General features: G+C 38.7%; 1 protein-coding gene across 1 annotated transcript; it reads left to right on the top strand.

Annotated features, from left to right (window-relative positions):
- The first annotated feature begins 14,312 nt into the window (after nt 1-14,312).
- Nucleotides 14,313-16,712, top strand: fgf5 (fibroblast growth factor 5). The gene is made up of 3 exons (XM_048604575.1): nt 14,313-14,586; nt 15,764-15,867; nt 16,629-16,712. The coding sequence occupies exons 1-3, from the start codon at nt 14,313-14,315 to the stop codon at nt 16,710-16,712; spliced, it is 462 nt and encodes a 153-aa protein (XP_048460532.1).
- Nucleotides 16,713-17,557: the final 845 nt, after the last annotated feature.

Genomic DNA, 17,557 nt, shown 5'->3' with positions numbered 1-17,557 from the left:
CTGCCTGAAACTGATATACAAAATTTATTGTCGGGTAGTTGTTAGGCAATACTTACAACATTTCAGGCAGAATTTAATGAAGATGGTGGTGGGGGCTTAATGATGACCACCAAAACTGTTTGCACCTTTGCTAACCTGATTTCTGCAAGCCCTGAGGAAATTAAGTCTTTTAAATGAAGGGCTGGATTTCACCACTTGGGTTGCTGACCAACAGAATGTCCCAGCCATCAATCTATTTCTGTTGGTGGAAGCCCCAACTTAATTAAGACCCAGCTCTTCATTTCTGTGCAGCTGGTGAGCTATATGCCCTTAATGGCCATTTCACCAACTTCAGACTGGGCACTGCACTCGCAAGCTGAGAAGTGCCAAGTAAGGGAGATTGCAAAACAGAGGAGGGCGAGGTGAGGAGGGCTATTAGACGCACTCCTGGCTCTACAAAACTACACCTTTCAAGGGATCCTCATTTTTGAAAGGACCAACAGTATTCCATTAAAGAACATTTACGATACTCAATCCCAGAAAACATAGTTAGTCTGTGCACATGTACAAAATGCCTTTGGCCACCTAGAAACTGCAGGCACTTTTGATACCCATGGGAAGATTGCTTTAAAAATGGCAGCAACTGTAGTATTGGAATTAACAGGTCAGTAAATCGACTGACTCCATTTGAAATCCATTCCTGCTCCGTGAACACCAACTTCCATTAGTTAAACTTGACTCCAATATTTCAGTAGAAAAGAGTCAGTAATTTATCAATTCAAGTGTACTTTTCACAGTGAAATAACAACAACTACGGGAAGGTCCCTCATATGCAAATATTGACTTCATCACTATTGCCGTATAATGCAAGAGCAAGGGTGTTAAGATATTATAAATCATTTCACAATACACCAGCTAGAATATTGTGTACAATTATAGGTGCCACACTTCAGGTAGGAAGTTAAAGCCTTTAAGAAAATTCAAAAATAACTTTTACAGGGAAATGGTATCAAAATTTAAAAGGAAATAATTGGAGAAAGAGCAAGGGAATTATGAATTTGATAGTTTTTTCAAAGATCGGCAAAAGGTATAATTAGCTGAATAGTCTCTTTCTGTTGTGCATCATCTATTTTTGTTCATAAAATCCAATAAGGCTTCTTGATCCATGATCAGTGCTGGCAATCTGTTCCACATACTTAACACCCTTTCAGTAAATAAATTCTTCTTGTACTTTCTGTTTTCTTTTCTGTCTTTGATTTGTAAATATGATCTTTGCGCTTAAATTGTCTCACAGAAGAAAAACCATCTTCGATTCAATGAGAGAAATTATAATCCCCAAAAAAATCAGGATTTGTGTCAGATAGGATGTAATTTCAAACTGGAACCCAACTTTCTCAAAACAGCTCGCAGCTAGTTTTAGCAGAATCAGGATGAGCTCTAACCTTCTACCTGGAAGCAGATTGATGAATTAAGTATTTTAATGAGGCTGTGTATCTCAGGTTTTATTTTCATCCTATGCTACTAGGTTTCCAGGGCCACAGAAAACATAATTATGTGGAGACCACAATATCACCAACACCCACTGTAAGTAAAGTTCCATCGTGGAATTACTGACTATTCCCCACGCCATTTCAACACCCTCCCATCTCAGACATGCACTCGAGGCTTATGACTATTTCAAACAAACCACCACTTGTACTCTTACTGCACTCCAAATAGAGATTTCATCTCCAATTCTGTTGTAGCTCCTCAATGCGGTATCCAGTCGCAACCTGCAATCAGCCTGAGCAGAATAACTGATGACAGTGATGGTCTTCCCAGGAACTGGTGCTGCATAAGTTCCAAGTCCAACAGGTAAAAAGATATTTGTTTAGGAGACGGTAGATGTTTGCGATCACCTGGCATGACATCCTCAGCCTGAAAAGACACGGCCCTTCTGAGAGGTGAAGGAAACTGAACCTACGTCTGCAACGCCTGTGACATTGGTAATGCCTCTTGTGACCTCCGTCTCTTTCCTTTGCAGCTTCCTCTTGCTCAAGTGTTTTCTATGCACTTCCTTCCTGTATGTTTGCTGATCTCACCACATTATGTCATTATGGCATGGACATCGATGGCCATCCACTTTTGTAGTGTTGTCTAACACCTCCCAACTTGAACTTCTTTTTAAGTGATCTGTTTCTAAGAAGACTACTGGGGACAAATATATCTTTGTTTCTGAATAAGGGCTTTAATCTTCTCTTTCCAATGCAGTCATACCAGAATGTCTAGCCTTGGTGCAAACGTAGATGCTTGCCAATGATGGGGAAATTGAAGGGTGTTCGCACTATCTGTCAACATTTGCAGAGCCTATGGCTAAGGTCTGGGCAGGAACACCTCAGCATGTAGGGCCAAAGGCTTTAATTTGCAACTGGGTTCATTATCTTTAGGCTAGATATTATCTGGTTAACCTCTCTTTGGCCTTCTCTGGGTCCATTTACAAGGTACAAGGGCAAAAACTTGGAGACTTCCAATATATGTTCAAAAAAATCAGTATGGCTCGGTTTATTTTGGACAATCATCCAATAAAGACCTTACTTACTTATTTTATCCTTGTCAAACAAATGGTGCAAAATTACTGCCACCTCTGAAGTCATCCCAAGGTATCCAAATTCTGAAATTTATAATATTTGCTCTCAGGTAATGTTTACAAGATAAGCAATGCTCAGAAATGACCAATTACATGAATGCAATATTTATAGGTTTTACATGTCTTTACTTGTCCTATTACTATATATGTTAGACTTCCACTATCATCCCTTTTGTCATTTAATAACTCTTGCCTTCCAAACTATCACAGATGTTCCTTTCTTTTGTTCTCTCCACTTTCCTTAATTCTTTGTTTTTGCTTAAAATATTTGTATTTTAATTTTTAAGTGGTCAGACAAATATTAATCTAAAATATTAACTCTGACTCTTTGGAGATGTTGCCTAGCCTGCTTTGTGTTTCTAGCATTTCCTGTTTGTTCCATATAGGACTTTGCTAGGTGCTGCCTATATCACACATTGATTAATATATTCCAAACAACATGCAAAGAACACATCGAATGAATTATATAATAGGAAACTAACTGCAATTTGTATCATCAGTAACTCACTTGGCAAAAGATTATCTCAATTCCCTTACATTTCTTAGAATTGGACACAGGTTTGTCAGTCCTTTCCTGATGCCCCATCAATAACCATTGTGGTCCCTTCTATTTCTTTCTAATGTTAAAAAAAAGTTGATTCTATGTAGGTACTTTCACTTATTTGCTGACACTCAGAAATCTTTTTAAGAGACTGAGATACTTGAGCAGCAGAGCCATTAAGCAGCTTAAAATGGAAAAAGTATGGAATGGAGTTGATTCAAACGTAACTGCATATGCAAAGCCATTACACAATTGACAAATTACCACAACAGTTCAAAAGTGGAGGGAGAAAAATAATTTTTCATTTATATATTTGTATAAAAATAATGATTTTCTCAATTTTAGAGTAAATGTTTGGAAGCAGGAAATAAATGAAAAATGTTAAGAAGAAAGGAAGAGCAGAAACATAGAAACACAAATTTTAAAATATCCTCCAGAGGACAGACAGTATCTCTAGAATGAGAAAATCACAAGCTTTTTAAATCTTTTATCCTTCCGGCTGATTGGTCTGTGAAATGGTGACTACTTATTAATGATAAAGGCCTCTGTCTGCCAACAACTATGTGATTGGGTCCAGGAGGCTGAACAGCTTGGGATGTTGCTATGGACCAGACCAAAGCCCCCTCAAAAATAGCCTAGACCCTAACTTTTATCTCATTTAAAGGCAAGTGTAAGGTGATGTGTTCCAAATGTAATTCAATTGGTAACACTACTCATGTTTAAGCAAAAAAAAACTTTATTCTTACCCTATAGTTAAAATACAAACAAAAGAAAGAAGAATTGATATAACTTTAACTCAATTGGAAAGCTTAACAGAATAATAAGTTATTTAACTGCTAAACAGCAATTGTTCTAATATGGTAACAACTCATAAACACACCCTTGGCAAAGGCAAATTCAGTAAAATAGATTGTCTCACATGCAATGTTTCTTCAGCCCAGGAGAAAAAAACATCAAGAGAAAATTCTGGAAGAGAGAGAACTCAAGTGTTTTTCTGTAGCAGGAAGGCATGTATGGCAGCTTCAAAACCCCAACAATAACAGAAAACTAAACTAAAACCCTGGTTCTGTAGGAACCTGACTCCACCCATTCATGCTTCTTCTACTGTTCGAACTTGTTAAAAAAAACACAAAGCCTCACAAGCTGTTTACCTTATTGGCTTCAAACAGACAGCTCTGTACCTCTGTCTCAATCTGTCTTCATTAAAAAAAGGACAAAATTCACCTCTGAAAGCCATAGTATCATCACAATATACATGCTTGGATCAGAAGCCATCAGGCATCCGGAATATCTTTCCCACATTTATCCTGTCCATTCCTGTTAGAATGTTATAGGTTTCTATGAGGTACCCCCTCATTCTTCTAAACTCCTGTGAATGTAGTCCTAACTCATCCAGTCTGCCTTCATAATCCTCTAACATTCATGTTTAGATGTGACAGAAATGAAGAATTTTGATCTGATCTGCTAATTTTGTCTCTAGAATGCCATTTCTGCTATTTAGCATGCAAATAGTTCAGATACATAGCTTCACCAGATGGATAACTAATCTTTACCTGAGCCTTTTTGCTGCTTTTAGCATGCTTTCCCAGCCTCCTCATTGAACCAAACTTGATTCCTCAGCTGCATGATAAAAGGATAGGATTATTATGGGCCTTGGAATTATAGATTGTGATGGAAAATAATTCTATTGCTGCTGATGGTGCAGAACACCTTATGGTTGCCCACCCTTAAGCTGCAGCTATTTCAAATCTATTCCATTTAGCATGGTGGTAATGCCAAACAATATAATAGAGCATGTCCTCAGTGTGAAGACAAAACTTTGTCTCTACAATGTTTGTGTGGAGGTCACTTCTACCAATGCTGTCATAGATAGATGCAGCTATAACAGCTGGATTGGTAAGGATGAGGTCAAGTAGGTTTTCCTAATGTTGACTCTCTCATCATTACCTGCCACAGTCCAGTCGTGTAAATACTTCCTTCAGAATTGGTCAGTCATAGTGCTACTGAGCTATTCTTTATGACAGATATTGGAGATCCTTAGCCAAAATAAATTCATTATTGAGGTTGGTTGGTTCGCCGAGCTGGTTTGTTGTTTTGCAGATGTTTCGTTACCATGCTTGGTAACATCCTCAGTGCACCCTCCAATGAAGCGTCGGTATCTTTTCCCACCTGGTTTTAAAACTCTGGAGTCCGTTGAGATGGATTGCCTCACGTCCGAGTTTCCTTTGTAGTGGAATGTATATGGGGTCGAGTTCAATGTATTTATTAATAGCATGCTTCATGGAGTGCCATACTTCCAGGAATTCTCGTGCTTGTCTCTGCCTAGCCTGTCCCAGGACCTTGGTGTTGTCCCAGTCGAAGTGGTGGTTCTCCTTGTTCATGTGGATTGAGATGAGTGAGTATTGGTCGTGTCTTTTTGTAGCCAGTTGGTGTTCATGTACTCTTGTTAGTTTCCTTCCTGTTTGTCCGATGTAGTGTTTCTCGCAGTCTCTGCAGGGGATCTTGTAGGTGACATTGGTCCTGTCCATGGCGGGGAGTGGGTCAACGGACCCCAGAGTTTAAAAACCAGGTGGGATAAGACACCGATGCTTCATCGGAGGCTGCACTGAGGATGTTACCCAGTATGGTAACGAAATGTCTGCAAAACAAGAAACCAGCTTGGCGAGCCAACCAACCTCAACACCCACAACCCAAGCGACAGATCTACTCCAAAACCTTAGAAATTCTATATTCTCACAGCATCTTTCAAATTGTGGTCAATATAGCAAAGTACTGATTCAACATTTGAGGGAGGGTGATGCGTGACAACCAGTGGGAGGTCAATATTTAATATGCTGCCACAAAAATTTAATAGACACAGAAGTCGTTGTTGTGGACACTGAGGGCCCCTCCCACTTAACTGTATCCCCAAAGCCACCACCTTTGTTGGGTGTGCATGTTGGTAGAGGAGGATATTCCCAGCAATGATGATGGGGAATTTGACTATAAGGTCAATTCTGGGAGCATGAATATATCAGGCCGTTTCTTGACAAATCTTTGGAAGAGCTCTCTGAATTTTAGCACAGGTCAAGAGATGTGGTTGAGGAGAAGTTTGCAGAAGCATTTGGGCTTGACATTAAGTCAGAATTTGATTGACAAACATTAAGAGTTCTTATGAAATTCATGTTAATGTCAAGAATAAAGTTTGTAATGACTACAAAGGGAGTTGGTTGCGATTGCTAGAAGCCATCACCTTGAGTCCAGGGTATTGTTGCAGGACTTCCAAACATCTTCAGCTGCTCAAACATGAGATCAGAAGTGAGTTATTCGCTGATAACTACTCAATGTGTGGTTGCATTCATAACTTTTCATATAATTACCAGTCTGTGTTCGTACAGAGTCATACAGTCATAGAGATATAGGGAGAGGCTGAATAGACTGGAGCTATTTTCCATGGAGTGTCAGAAGCTGAGGGGTGACCTTATAGAGGTTTATAAAATCATGAGGGGCATGGATAGGGTAAATAGTAAAGGACTTTTCTGTGGTGCAGGTTGGGGGATGTGTGTGTCCATAACTAGAGGGCATAGGTTTAAGGTGAGAGGGGTAAGATTTAAAAGGGACCTAAATGGCAACGTTTTCATGCAGAGGGTGGTGCATGTATGGAATGAGCTGCTGGAAGGGGTGGTGGAGGCTGGTAAAATTACAACATTTAAAAGGCATCTAGATAGGGATATGAATAGGGCAGAAACAGACCCTTCAATCCAACTCGTCCATGCCAACCAGATATCCTAAATAAATTTAATCCCATTGGTCAGCATTTGGCCGATATCCCTCTCAAATCTTTTAAATCTTTTCCCTCTCACCTTAAAGCTATGCCATCTGGTTTTGGATGCCCACACCTCCTCCCCACACCCCCACTCACCCACTCACCCCACCATAGAAAATACCTTTACTATTTGCCCTATCCATGCCCCTCATGATTTTATTAACCTCTATAAAGACACCCCTCAGCCTCTGATGCTCCAGGGAAAATAGCTCCAAGTCTATTCAGCTTCTCTCTATAGTGCAAACCCTCCAACCCTGGCAACATCCTTGTAAATCTTTTCTAAACCCTTTCAAGTTTCACAATATCCTTCCTACAGCATGGAGACCAGAATTGCATGCAGTATTCCAACAATCGCTGAACCAATATCCTGCACAACTGCAACATGACCTCCCATGTCCTATACTCAATGCACTGACAAATAAGGCAATATGCAGAAGGGCCTGGGCAACATTCAGGATGGGTTGATTTGTGGCAAGTCACAACTGTGCCATATATTTGCCATGTTATCACTATCTCTGGCAAGATAGAATTTAACTATCTCACCTTGATTTTGAAATGTATTACTATTGCTGAATTTCCCCAGCATCAACATCTGGCAGTAACTACTCACCAGACTCTTAATTGGATCAGCTGTATAAATACTGCAGCTACAAAAGCAGGTCAGAGGCTGGGACTTTGCGGGAAATAACATACCTAACGACTCTCCAGAGCCCAAGCATCAATAACAAGGCACAAGTCAGTCAAGGCTGGTTTGTTAAGTATATTCAAGACTGAGATAGACAGATGTTTAATCAGCAAGGGAATCAAGGGTTATGGGGATAAGGCAGGAAAATAGAGTTGAGGATTATCAAATTAGCCATGATCACAATGAGTACCTGAGGAAATTTGATGGACCGAATTGCCGACTTCTGCTCCCATGTCATACAATCTAAGTCAAAAGGGCATAGGAATTCTCTCCACCTACCTGAATAAGTGCAGCTCCGTAACACTTAAGAAGCTTAGCAGCATCAAAGAAATATCTGTCCGTTTAACTGATAATCCATCTTCCACCTTAAACATTCACTCAATCCACCACTATGCACACTAGCAGAATGTATGCCATCTACAAGACACAGTGCAGTAACTTGTCAAGTCTCCTTTAGAGCACCTTCCAAACCTGAGACCTCTGCTACCAAGAAGGAAAACGGCAGCATATGCAGGGGAAAACCACCAATACAAAGTTGTCATCCCAGCCACACAACATCCTGAATTGGAAATTTATCATCATTTCCTCAATCACTGGGTTCAGATCATGAAACTTCATAACAGCCACAGAACAAGGACTGCAATTGTTCAAGAATGTGGCTAACCATCAATGTCTTAACAGCACTTAGAGATAGCCAATAAACACTGATCTAGCTTCAGATGTATGCATTCTATGCATTAATATCAACAAGCTGTGCTCATGCTAGAATACTACCGCCCACAATTCCTAATAGTAAAATTTCCTCTAACATCCTACATAATCTATTCAGAAAATAGCATGATTAATGAGAATGCCCCAATAACTTGTGACCTTGCCATATGTTAATGATGTTTGTCTCACATCATTGTTCACTGATTTTATCTTCAAGCAATATAATCAAGCTTCCACATAAAAATGTGGTATGTGATTGGTGAGAATAATATGATATAATTACACTTCCACATTTAAAAAGATTGTGGTATGTTATTGCTGAGAATAACAAAATAGAAATTCACAGGCTTTTATTTATTAAAGCTTGGTCTCTGGTTTTTAGTCCATAAGATGAGAACACACCAATAAGTGAACGATAGGTCACTATCTAATAACAAGATCAGAAAATGAACACAGACTGTTCTGGTAACACCCTAAGGATTTATTCTTATTTGAACTCTTTTATCAGATTGATTTTAAATTATATCACATACAGCCATTATTTTGTCCACATTATCAACTCAAAATGATGCAGAAATGACATCAAACTGAAATTTGATTTACTCCAATTAATGTTATCCAATTCATTTTATACCATTTTTATTTTCATGACTAATATCAGTACTGGAGGGTGTGACAAAAACATTATTATTTTTAACTTAAATCACTCTTCCATTTTCCAATGTAAAAGATTTTACGTAAAACAATGTGGCCTTGGAATAAGTTAAGGCAATGACAGAGAAATGTCATTTAGCAGGTCTGACTCATAAGATTTTTATAAAGATGGGCAGTCAGTCATCTATTAACAGATGTTCTTTTAGCATCTGTCAATGCAAAGACCCTAGGGTTTGCCTGTGGACATTTTACTTCAAAAGTCAATACTACGCCATTCGTATGTCATTTTCACCAAGCAGGTGCCTGATCATTCAAATTACCGATAAGGAATCTTTTGAGATTTGTGTATTGACAGCATCTTGTTGCCAGTCAATATTTCGATTGACAGGTGCATGTCAATAATCGAGCAACAGGTGCAGTTTACTTACACTGTCAATAGCTGTAGGCAACCGACTGTTAAGACACTGTGAAATGTTTTGGAAACACACAGAGAATAAAATTTTGAGTTATAAACAGAGAAATACTTACAAACAATTGTAAAGTGTTTCGAAGACTAGAAAAGTAAACAGACATATTCAACAGAAAAATAAATACGTATAAATTATTATCTAAAAGTAGAAATTTTCAAGATATACTTGAGGTTTATAAGAGTGCAAGTTACAATTTCCAAAAAAAATACTACTTGGAGATTCTTCATTTTGAACAAACATAAATGTTTACAGCATTTGTAGACTGCAATTCACTGTGCAATGGGCCAGTATAGGATCTAGCATTGCCTAGAATGGAAACAAACACTGATTTCTGCAGTTCTATTATCACCTGCTACTTAATCCAAATAGCTACTGTTCTGTGATATGACTGAACTAGATAAGGGGAAAAATGTCATTACATATTGAGCATGGACAACTTCACCATCCAGTTTCAAAGTGCTGAAAGTAAATACTGTCCTGACAAGTAGAGATATGCAGTCCAATTATTTTGCCACTTTTACAAAGCATTTGGCTGAAAATCAATGCAAAAGTGTGAGAATAAATTGGGAATGTGGCTCAATCTGACTGTACAAGACAATTAAACAAGTGGAGTAAGATTCTTAGGGATTTTGTTTTATATTACCTTAATTTGACATACATGATGTCCAGTGCAGTATGAAGCTGAATTTTAAAAGTACTTGATTGTAAACTGTATACAAAAATGTCTCTCCTAGTGGGTAGAGTGTAATTCACAGTCTACAATACAGCACAGGCTGTGCCACCTGCAATTTTCACTCTACAGCTATGATTTCTACATTGCATTATTAACTTCATGTCATAAGTACTTAATTGGTAGAAAGATACCTGTGATAGACCTGAGGTAAAAGTAGCTATATAAATGCCAGCTCTTTTGTCTATTAATTCAAAATCTCAAGAATCCTGAAACTAAAAGAAGCAGCAATGATTGCACTCAAATACTGTCATGTATTAAGTATCTCACAAGTATCCACAGGAAATTCTCTTCCACTTCTTACTATGGATATATTAGAACATTTCACAAAAGATGATGATAACCATTCTTTCATATATCTTCCCATTTTATTGCATGTTACAAGTAAAATCAGGGATAACAAAGCAGACTCAGCCTCTAAGCCATTGGTTGATTATAAAGAGTTTTCTTTAGAAAGACCATATGTGAAGAAATCCCTATTTTCAAATAATTGCAGCTAATCTTGAGGTTCGAAAGTGATGAAGTGGGAGGCAAGAATGTTGGAAAAATATCGAAGATACATGGAGAGGCATTCACTGCCTTCCTATCACTGTTCATTTTGCCAGGAAATGGAGCAAATGAGCCACTTCCTGCGAGTCCAGCTTAGCCACTTAAACAGCTGATAAAATGACAATTCTTGCCTCTGTTGACATTGTGGCAGCATATGGATAAACACATGGGTAGACTTCTGGCTAAAGATAGGTGGACTTTGAGCTGATTCTGGGACAGCACTCATTTTTGGGCTGTCTACACTCCACATGGTCCTTTTCCTGGTAGCAATGGTGACCTGGCACTATCTGTCCTTGGTGACACAGTCACCCCTTCCCAGAGCCCACCTACCAATGTCCACATTAGGATTTTGAGGCAGATAGTCATTAATTTGTTTCCACTTTCTAGGTTCTGCCCAGCAATAGCTAGCAGCAATGGAGGCACACTAGAGACTGTTGAACTGCTGGTCCTCTGATTGTACCAGAAGTTCTTTGGGACAGGCATCTTTAATTGGACAACAGCCCAGCTACATCCACTTCATTACCTGCCATCAAAAAAATACTTTCCAAGTTCTCACTCATAATCAAAGCAAAGTCACCTTCTGTTTTCAGCCCTAACAGATATCACCATCGTAAACCTCTGTGCAATTAAGTATTTTCAAAATCTGTCATGCCGCCAAATTGATGATGTAAGTATGATGGGCCAAACGGTCTTCTCTTGTGCTGCAAGATACCATAATTTTGTGTCCACTTAAGTATATCCTGCTTCTGTGTAAGTTTCCGATGATTTTCATATTAAATAAGCAACTTATATTCGTTTTCTCCCACATTAATTGGTTCATTTGTGTTCAGGTCATGTCATCGCCTTTCAAATCGTATGGTATTCCAACTTAATGATTTGCAGTCAAATTTTACAGAAACCAATGTGTACTAACTCTCGAAATACACATTACTTTCAATGGTCACTTCCGGAAGGATGGAGTTATGAACGTGTCATTGGTGTTGCTAACACACTGCTCTCCAATCGGATACATTTTGTAATGCATGCGCTTTTTCTATTTCCCACCCCCATAGGGTATCATTGCCATTCTCAGCCAAACAGTGCCCTTCTTTGGGTATTTGTTTGCACTGTTGTTATCAGGTTGAAATTACTCTTTTTTTTCGGAAATGCAAGGTACTTTGAGCAGTCAGTTCAACTTGGATTAGCACTCAGGCTCTAAATGTGTGAGAACACTAACGCCACTCTTTGGATCACGTGGTTCCACTCCAGAAAATAAAATTACGCAGAGACCAAAATAAAGAAATAGCAGATTACACCATAACTGCAAACAATATAAAAAGGTTTATCAAACAAAATCTTTCAATGGAAAAGTTGCACTTGGTGATCCAAATATGTTCTATTAAATAAAACATTTTCCCAACGTTGCCTTAATTTTCCTTTCACTAACTTTGCTCCAACAGTTAAGTGTTTTACATAAGTTGCAGATAAATAAGAATAGTTGCTCCGTAAAAGACATTAAAGAACTCCCAAAATCATCTTCCCGAATCCGGAATACGCGTGAATTCTCAAAATGCTATGGGAACCGATGTAGCTATGTTTCGAAATAGATTTGTAAAACAACTTTCTCGTAGCCTTAAATTGCATATTCAGGGTTTCTTTTAAATGAAAACGCACACATATCAGATTAAACTCCAGAACGAATGGAGCGTGACATTAATACATTTACTTTTTCCTCATGAAAAATTAATTAGGACCGACTTTTAAATGAGAGTTTTTAAGACATGATCAGGCTGAAAGCATACGAGGTGAAGCTGAAAGAAAACGAACCACAATCTGAAAATCTTGCTTACTCGGATTACTTGACGGTGAATGCAATATTTCATGTCATTAATCATTTTTTTTCAGTTCAAATGTTAAACCGCGTCCGATGTAAGCAAAATCCTCACGTTACAGTTCTAAACAGCGGTCATATTTATTAAAATTGATGGGTTCAAACATTTACTATCAGGTCAAAACCATTCAATAAAAAAAAAGGACAGGCAGAGGGAAGCTTTTACGAGTCGGTGCCGTTGTGAAGTAATTTCTTGTTTCCAGGATGTGCATTAGAATATTCCTGTACCGGATTAAATGTACATCGTGTTGTTGCCAAGGGGTGCTAAAATATTGAACTTTGGCAAATAGGTAAAGTGTGGTTCGAAAGTAATGTGAATTTGTATTTTGAATATTAGGGGTTGTTTTTAAATGATCACTTGGATATGTAATGCTCCGCGTGCCCTCCTTATACGGCACACATGCTTGGCCTAACTTGCCTTCTTGCACAACAATTCGCACACCCTAACACATCGACTTATTTTCTCTTGCACTATAACTGCAGACGTTTCCTTTTTTTTGAGCAAATGTCTCATGCCCCCCTGTCTGTCACCTACAGTGATAATCTCTGGACAAGATGTCCTCTAATTCGAAACGATGCACTGCCGAGTCCCAGACTCAATTCTAGACTGCTGCCAGCGTTTAAAGTATTATTTTGAAGCCTACTTTAACACTTTTGCATCGAAGGCTGTGGATGTTTCATGTTAACCGATCTGAATGAATCTCGTCCAATGGTCGTCAGTACATGTAAAAAGCTTTTTGAGGTTATTTTTATTGGAACCAAGCCTTGTTGTCCGGTTAAGTTGACTTGCACTGTCAATCTGTAACGCACTGTGCTGGTGCTGTTAGCTGCTGTGTTAATGTTCCATATATCTGACTCGAACTTCACATCCGTCCATATCTTTTATTATAAACTTTCGACTTTAAGCATGTTACTTTAAATAGTCACGAATAGGCTATTAAATGAGCCCCAGATCATTGAAGCTGACAGTTCATTTGTCACCCAAGCGCTAAAGGTCGAATTTTGAATTTGTATCTTCTTGACGAGTTTTGCTACATTTAAACTATTTGCCACTGTTCACATTTCCCGTCTCAGTTGGCGTGTGGATAACTTGGCGGTATTGATCCGTCGAGTAAAGTTGCCTTTTTATTTTCATACTGCACTCTGTGACCATTTATACATCTACTTGAAATCTCTAGAGAGAACCAAGGTCATTCGAGATCATTTTGGTTCTTGGTTAAGAACCATTAGTTTACGGCAGCCTCGAGTTTCGACATAAAATGACTCATTCGGTTGTCCCCCGTGGGACCCATTTCTGTTTGTTATGAATTATTTGTACACTTCCCCCACTATCAAAATTAGCTTCGTCGTGCGTGAAGTCTGCGCAGATGGCGTCCTAAGCACTTTGTGCGTGAGTGTGTGTGTGTTGTTAACGGCACTCTTTCCTAACCAATTCTCTTTCCTTTTCATATATTGGAGTCGACCATGCCCATTCTTCTGGCGACTGCAGGATGAGAGCTTGTCGTTTAGATCACAGGCATGCATCTCGCAATGAGATCATTTGTGTTATAAATATCACCGTGCCAACAGTAGCCTTTGCATGGATATGTCTGGTGGACACACCACACGCCGTGGCTGGTGCAAGGAGCAAAGGATCAGCAAAATGCGGGCATCGACCTAGCAGGGAGCACCCCGGGGAGATCTGTTGGAAGAATGCGCCTCCACTGCCTCGTCCTCCTCTTTCTGAATCACACTGTCCACTTCTCTCCAGGGCACAGCGAACAGGTAGCGTCTGCAGAACTACTTCGAGGTACAACAAATGAGAGTTCCACCGTGTTGCAGAGCCGTAGATCACTAAGGAACATGTATCAATGGAATAGATCTGGGCCCCGCACCGGAAGACTTTATTGCAGAGTTGGAATTGGTTTTCATTTGCAGATCCAGCCTGATGGCAAAGTCAGTGGGTCGCATGAAGCCAACCTCTTCAGTAAGTATTTATTCGAAATAGGTTCACAAGACAATGATAGACCGTAATGCATAAACGTAAATTTTACGAAATGGCCTCTGACAGCATTTTTATGGGGACATAACTCCTGAACTTATGTTTGTATACAGCGTATCCAATGATATATCCAATCCCATTCAGCTACACTTTATATTTCCCAGATTGCTTTGGTTACAAGCGTATAGCTTTGATTATAAAGGACAGAGGTGTTTAAGTTGTTACAATAGGAAACCACCTTTGTCAAAAATACTGTTTATTCTAATTAAAGTAATGGCGAGTTGGATCATATGGGTCGGCACATTGGCATTTTCCATATATTGGCTTTGCGGTCGATGTGCGAGATATTGACATTGCTCGGAATTGTTTTAGATATTTGAAAGATAATGTAAAACGTATAACAGTTATTGAGCGAATCTATAATGTTCTACAGTGCGGTGTCAGGAGATCATCCTCATTAGCCTAATTCGACTTAACAGAAAACTGCGTTTCTTTGCAAAGTTATTTTTTGTTGCAAAGATCGATTTTGTGATGAGTGTTTCCGGGGTCAGGTTGTCTGGCGTGTGTTTCATTGTGCGGTCATGTTAAACTGCTAAGTATGTCGCTAACAGGTGCAGGCTGGAGGGAATTGAGTGCTTGAAGTTATTGGGTTAGTGAACGGCGTGGTTATTACCCCCTGACATGTCATATCAATACGTGGATTGACAGTTATTCATTGTCGGAAATAATTTAAAAACATCAAATTACGCTTTTTCTAAAGTTTGTAAATGACACGAATCAGAAATCTTAAACTACACATTACCGATATGGAAGTTGTACATGGGCAATGCCAGTAGTCATATATGTGTATGAATAAATAACCTTCGTTTGAAGACAATTTCTATCAGATTCCCCAATGTGTAATTCCAGCCTGTCAATAACATGGGAACGTGATCTGTGTCAAAACAATATAGCGCAAATGAATCGACAAGGTATTTTATAAATAGCAAATTATTAACATATTTTACAACTTCAAATATTTACAGGCCTACTAACTTCGTGAGACCTCCCATTATTAAAGGGAATTGTTTGAGAAAGCTCTCTGAAGCTTGCAGTCGCAGTGTGTGCGTGCATAATTCAAAAATCTGACAGCAAGAGTCTTATTGTGAAATTTCACTTGCAGGTATTTTGGAAATATTCGCCGTGTCTCAGGGGATAGTGGGAATTCGAGGAATTTTTAGCAACCGATTTCTAGCAATGAATAAAAAGGGGAAACTCCACGCAACTGTGAGTATTACCTGAGGTGCTATTTAGACAAAAAACGTACAGCGCAGAAGAAAAAAAAATTGAATGCAAATTTATATCAAAGTCTGATGCGTCCAGCCATTCATTCAAATGAATGAATCAAAATGAGTTTCACGTTTTAGAAGATGGGTTCGATTCACTAGGCGTGGTCAACATAGCATCTATTTGGATGCATTGTTCATAAAGTTCAATGCAGCCGTCATAAATCATCCATGAAGCATCCAGATATAAGAACTACAGTCGGTATTCTTTCTGAAGCGGACTATCAAATCACTTTCTACCATGATCTTTCTCTGCAGCAAGCAAACATTTGTTAAATACCGTAACCGAGATTTGTCCGAATACTCCTTGACCTTAAAGTATACTCAAAGCCCCCAAAGCACATATTTTTACAGATGCCATTTGTGCACAGGAAAACAAGCCTCTTCGCGTTTTCTTTTCCTTTTTGGCACTGATATCAAAGCCATACGATCTTTAACAGCGCAAAACCAATAAGTGAAATGTACACGATTGGTGAAATAAACTCACCATCCCACTGATTTCAAAACGCGAGCGGTCCCGAAGATTGTTCAAATCTTGTTCTCTTTGCAAAAGCTACAACTATTTAAGTAAAACGAAACGTTGGTGTATATACACACACCAACGTTTCATTATAAATACGTAATATATGAAAAAAAAATCATAAGCGTCCGGGATCAGTGGATTGCTTTAAAGTTGACGCTATATTAATATTGTAATAATAGTCTGTAATATTAGGTTCAGATATTTTACCGGCTATTAAATGCTACGTTCAGTGTGAAAACCAGCGGGTGTTGCAGGCTGACTAGGCTTTACATTTAAATAATAGTCGAATTTTGCTTTTACATCGCCATGGATCTCTTCGGAGAAATATCAACTAAATAATAATCCAATGTGTTTAAAATTGGTGGTGGTGAAGGGGTGTGTGGTGATTGGATAAAATTAACATAACTAACAAAATGGAATGACTGAATTTCACGCAGAAGTCTAAACATACAAATTGACATTTGGCATAACCTGCCTTCTACTAAAATTAATGCAATTAATACTAAATGGCATGTGGGTGCGTGCCAGTCATGGTTGGGTGAAGTTCTTGTGATTGCTTAATAAGTTTGAGAAGGACCGAGAGAATCCTGTCGCCTGTCAGTAAGTGTGGCGCGTTGATAGGACTCAATCTGTCTACTTGCCTCTGAAATGAGAAGAAAGTCAATCGTACGAATAATTCTGCAATCCTGCCAAATCAATTCATATATTAGGTTGTAACACTGCTCCAGTCTTTTTCTCTTATCTTGACTAGTCGCCTGACATCAGTCTCTTTTTTCCAAAATACAGATGGCAACGTAATTAAATCAGTGACTGAGTTTGAAGGATATTGTGTTCCAGCATTTTATACGGACGAGCAATTATCAACCGCTGCACAGAGGAGATTTTCCTTTAATTCTTCCGGAGGATTTGGCGTATTTTGTAATATTGCAATTTTAAATTTCAGGTTAATTGCTAACTTGAGTGCACTGAGTTTGGAAATTGGACAAGCCATACACCAATGATTTCGTATAGAATTTAAAGGAATACCTCTCTCTCATTTTGACCCATGATGGTCGAAATTAATTATTTGCCAAATTTAATCTAAATTCCGAAAACGCATTTGGCATGT

This window comes from Rhincodon typus, chromosome 1 (genome assembly GCF_021869965.1).
Source record: "Rhincodon typus isolate 14 chromosome 1, sRhiTyp1.1, whole genome shotgun sequence".
Taxonomy (NCBI): domain Eukaryota; kingdom Metazoa; phylum Chordata; class Chondrichthyes; order Orectolobiformes; family Rhincodontidae; genus Rhincodon; species Rhincodon typus.
Note: the sequence above shows the minus strand (reverse complement) of the source record. Positions and strands in the feature narration are given on the sequence as shown.

Coding starts and splice junctions, on each gene's coding strand:
- fgf5 (XM_048604575.1), top strand. CDS start 14,313: ATGCGCCTCCACTGCCTCGTCCTCCTCTTTCTGAATCACACTGTCCAC. Junction 14,587..15,763: donor GCATGAAGCCAACCTCTTCA/GTAAGTATTTAT, acceptor TTTCACTTGCAG/GTATTTTGGAAATATTCGCC. Junction 15,868..16,628: donor AGGGGAAACTCCACGCAACT/GTGAGTATTACC, acceptor TTGTAATAATAG/TCTGTAATATTAGGTTCAGA.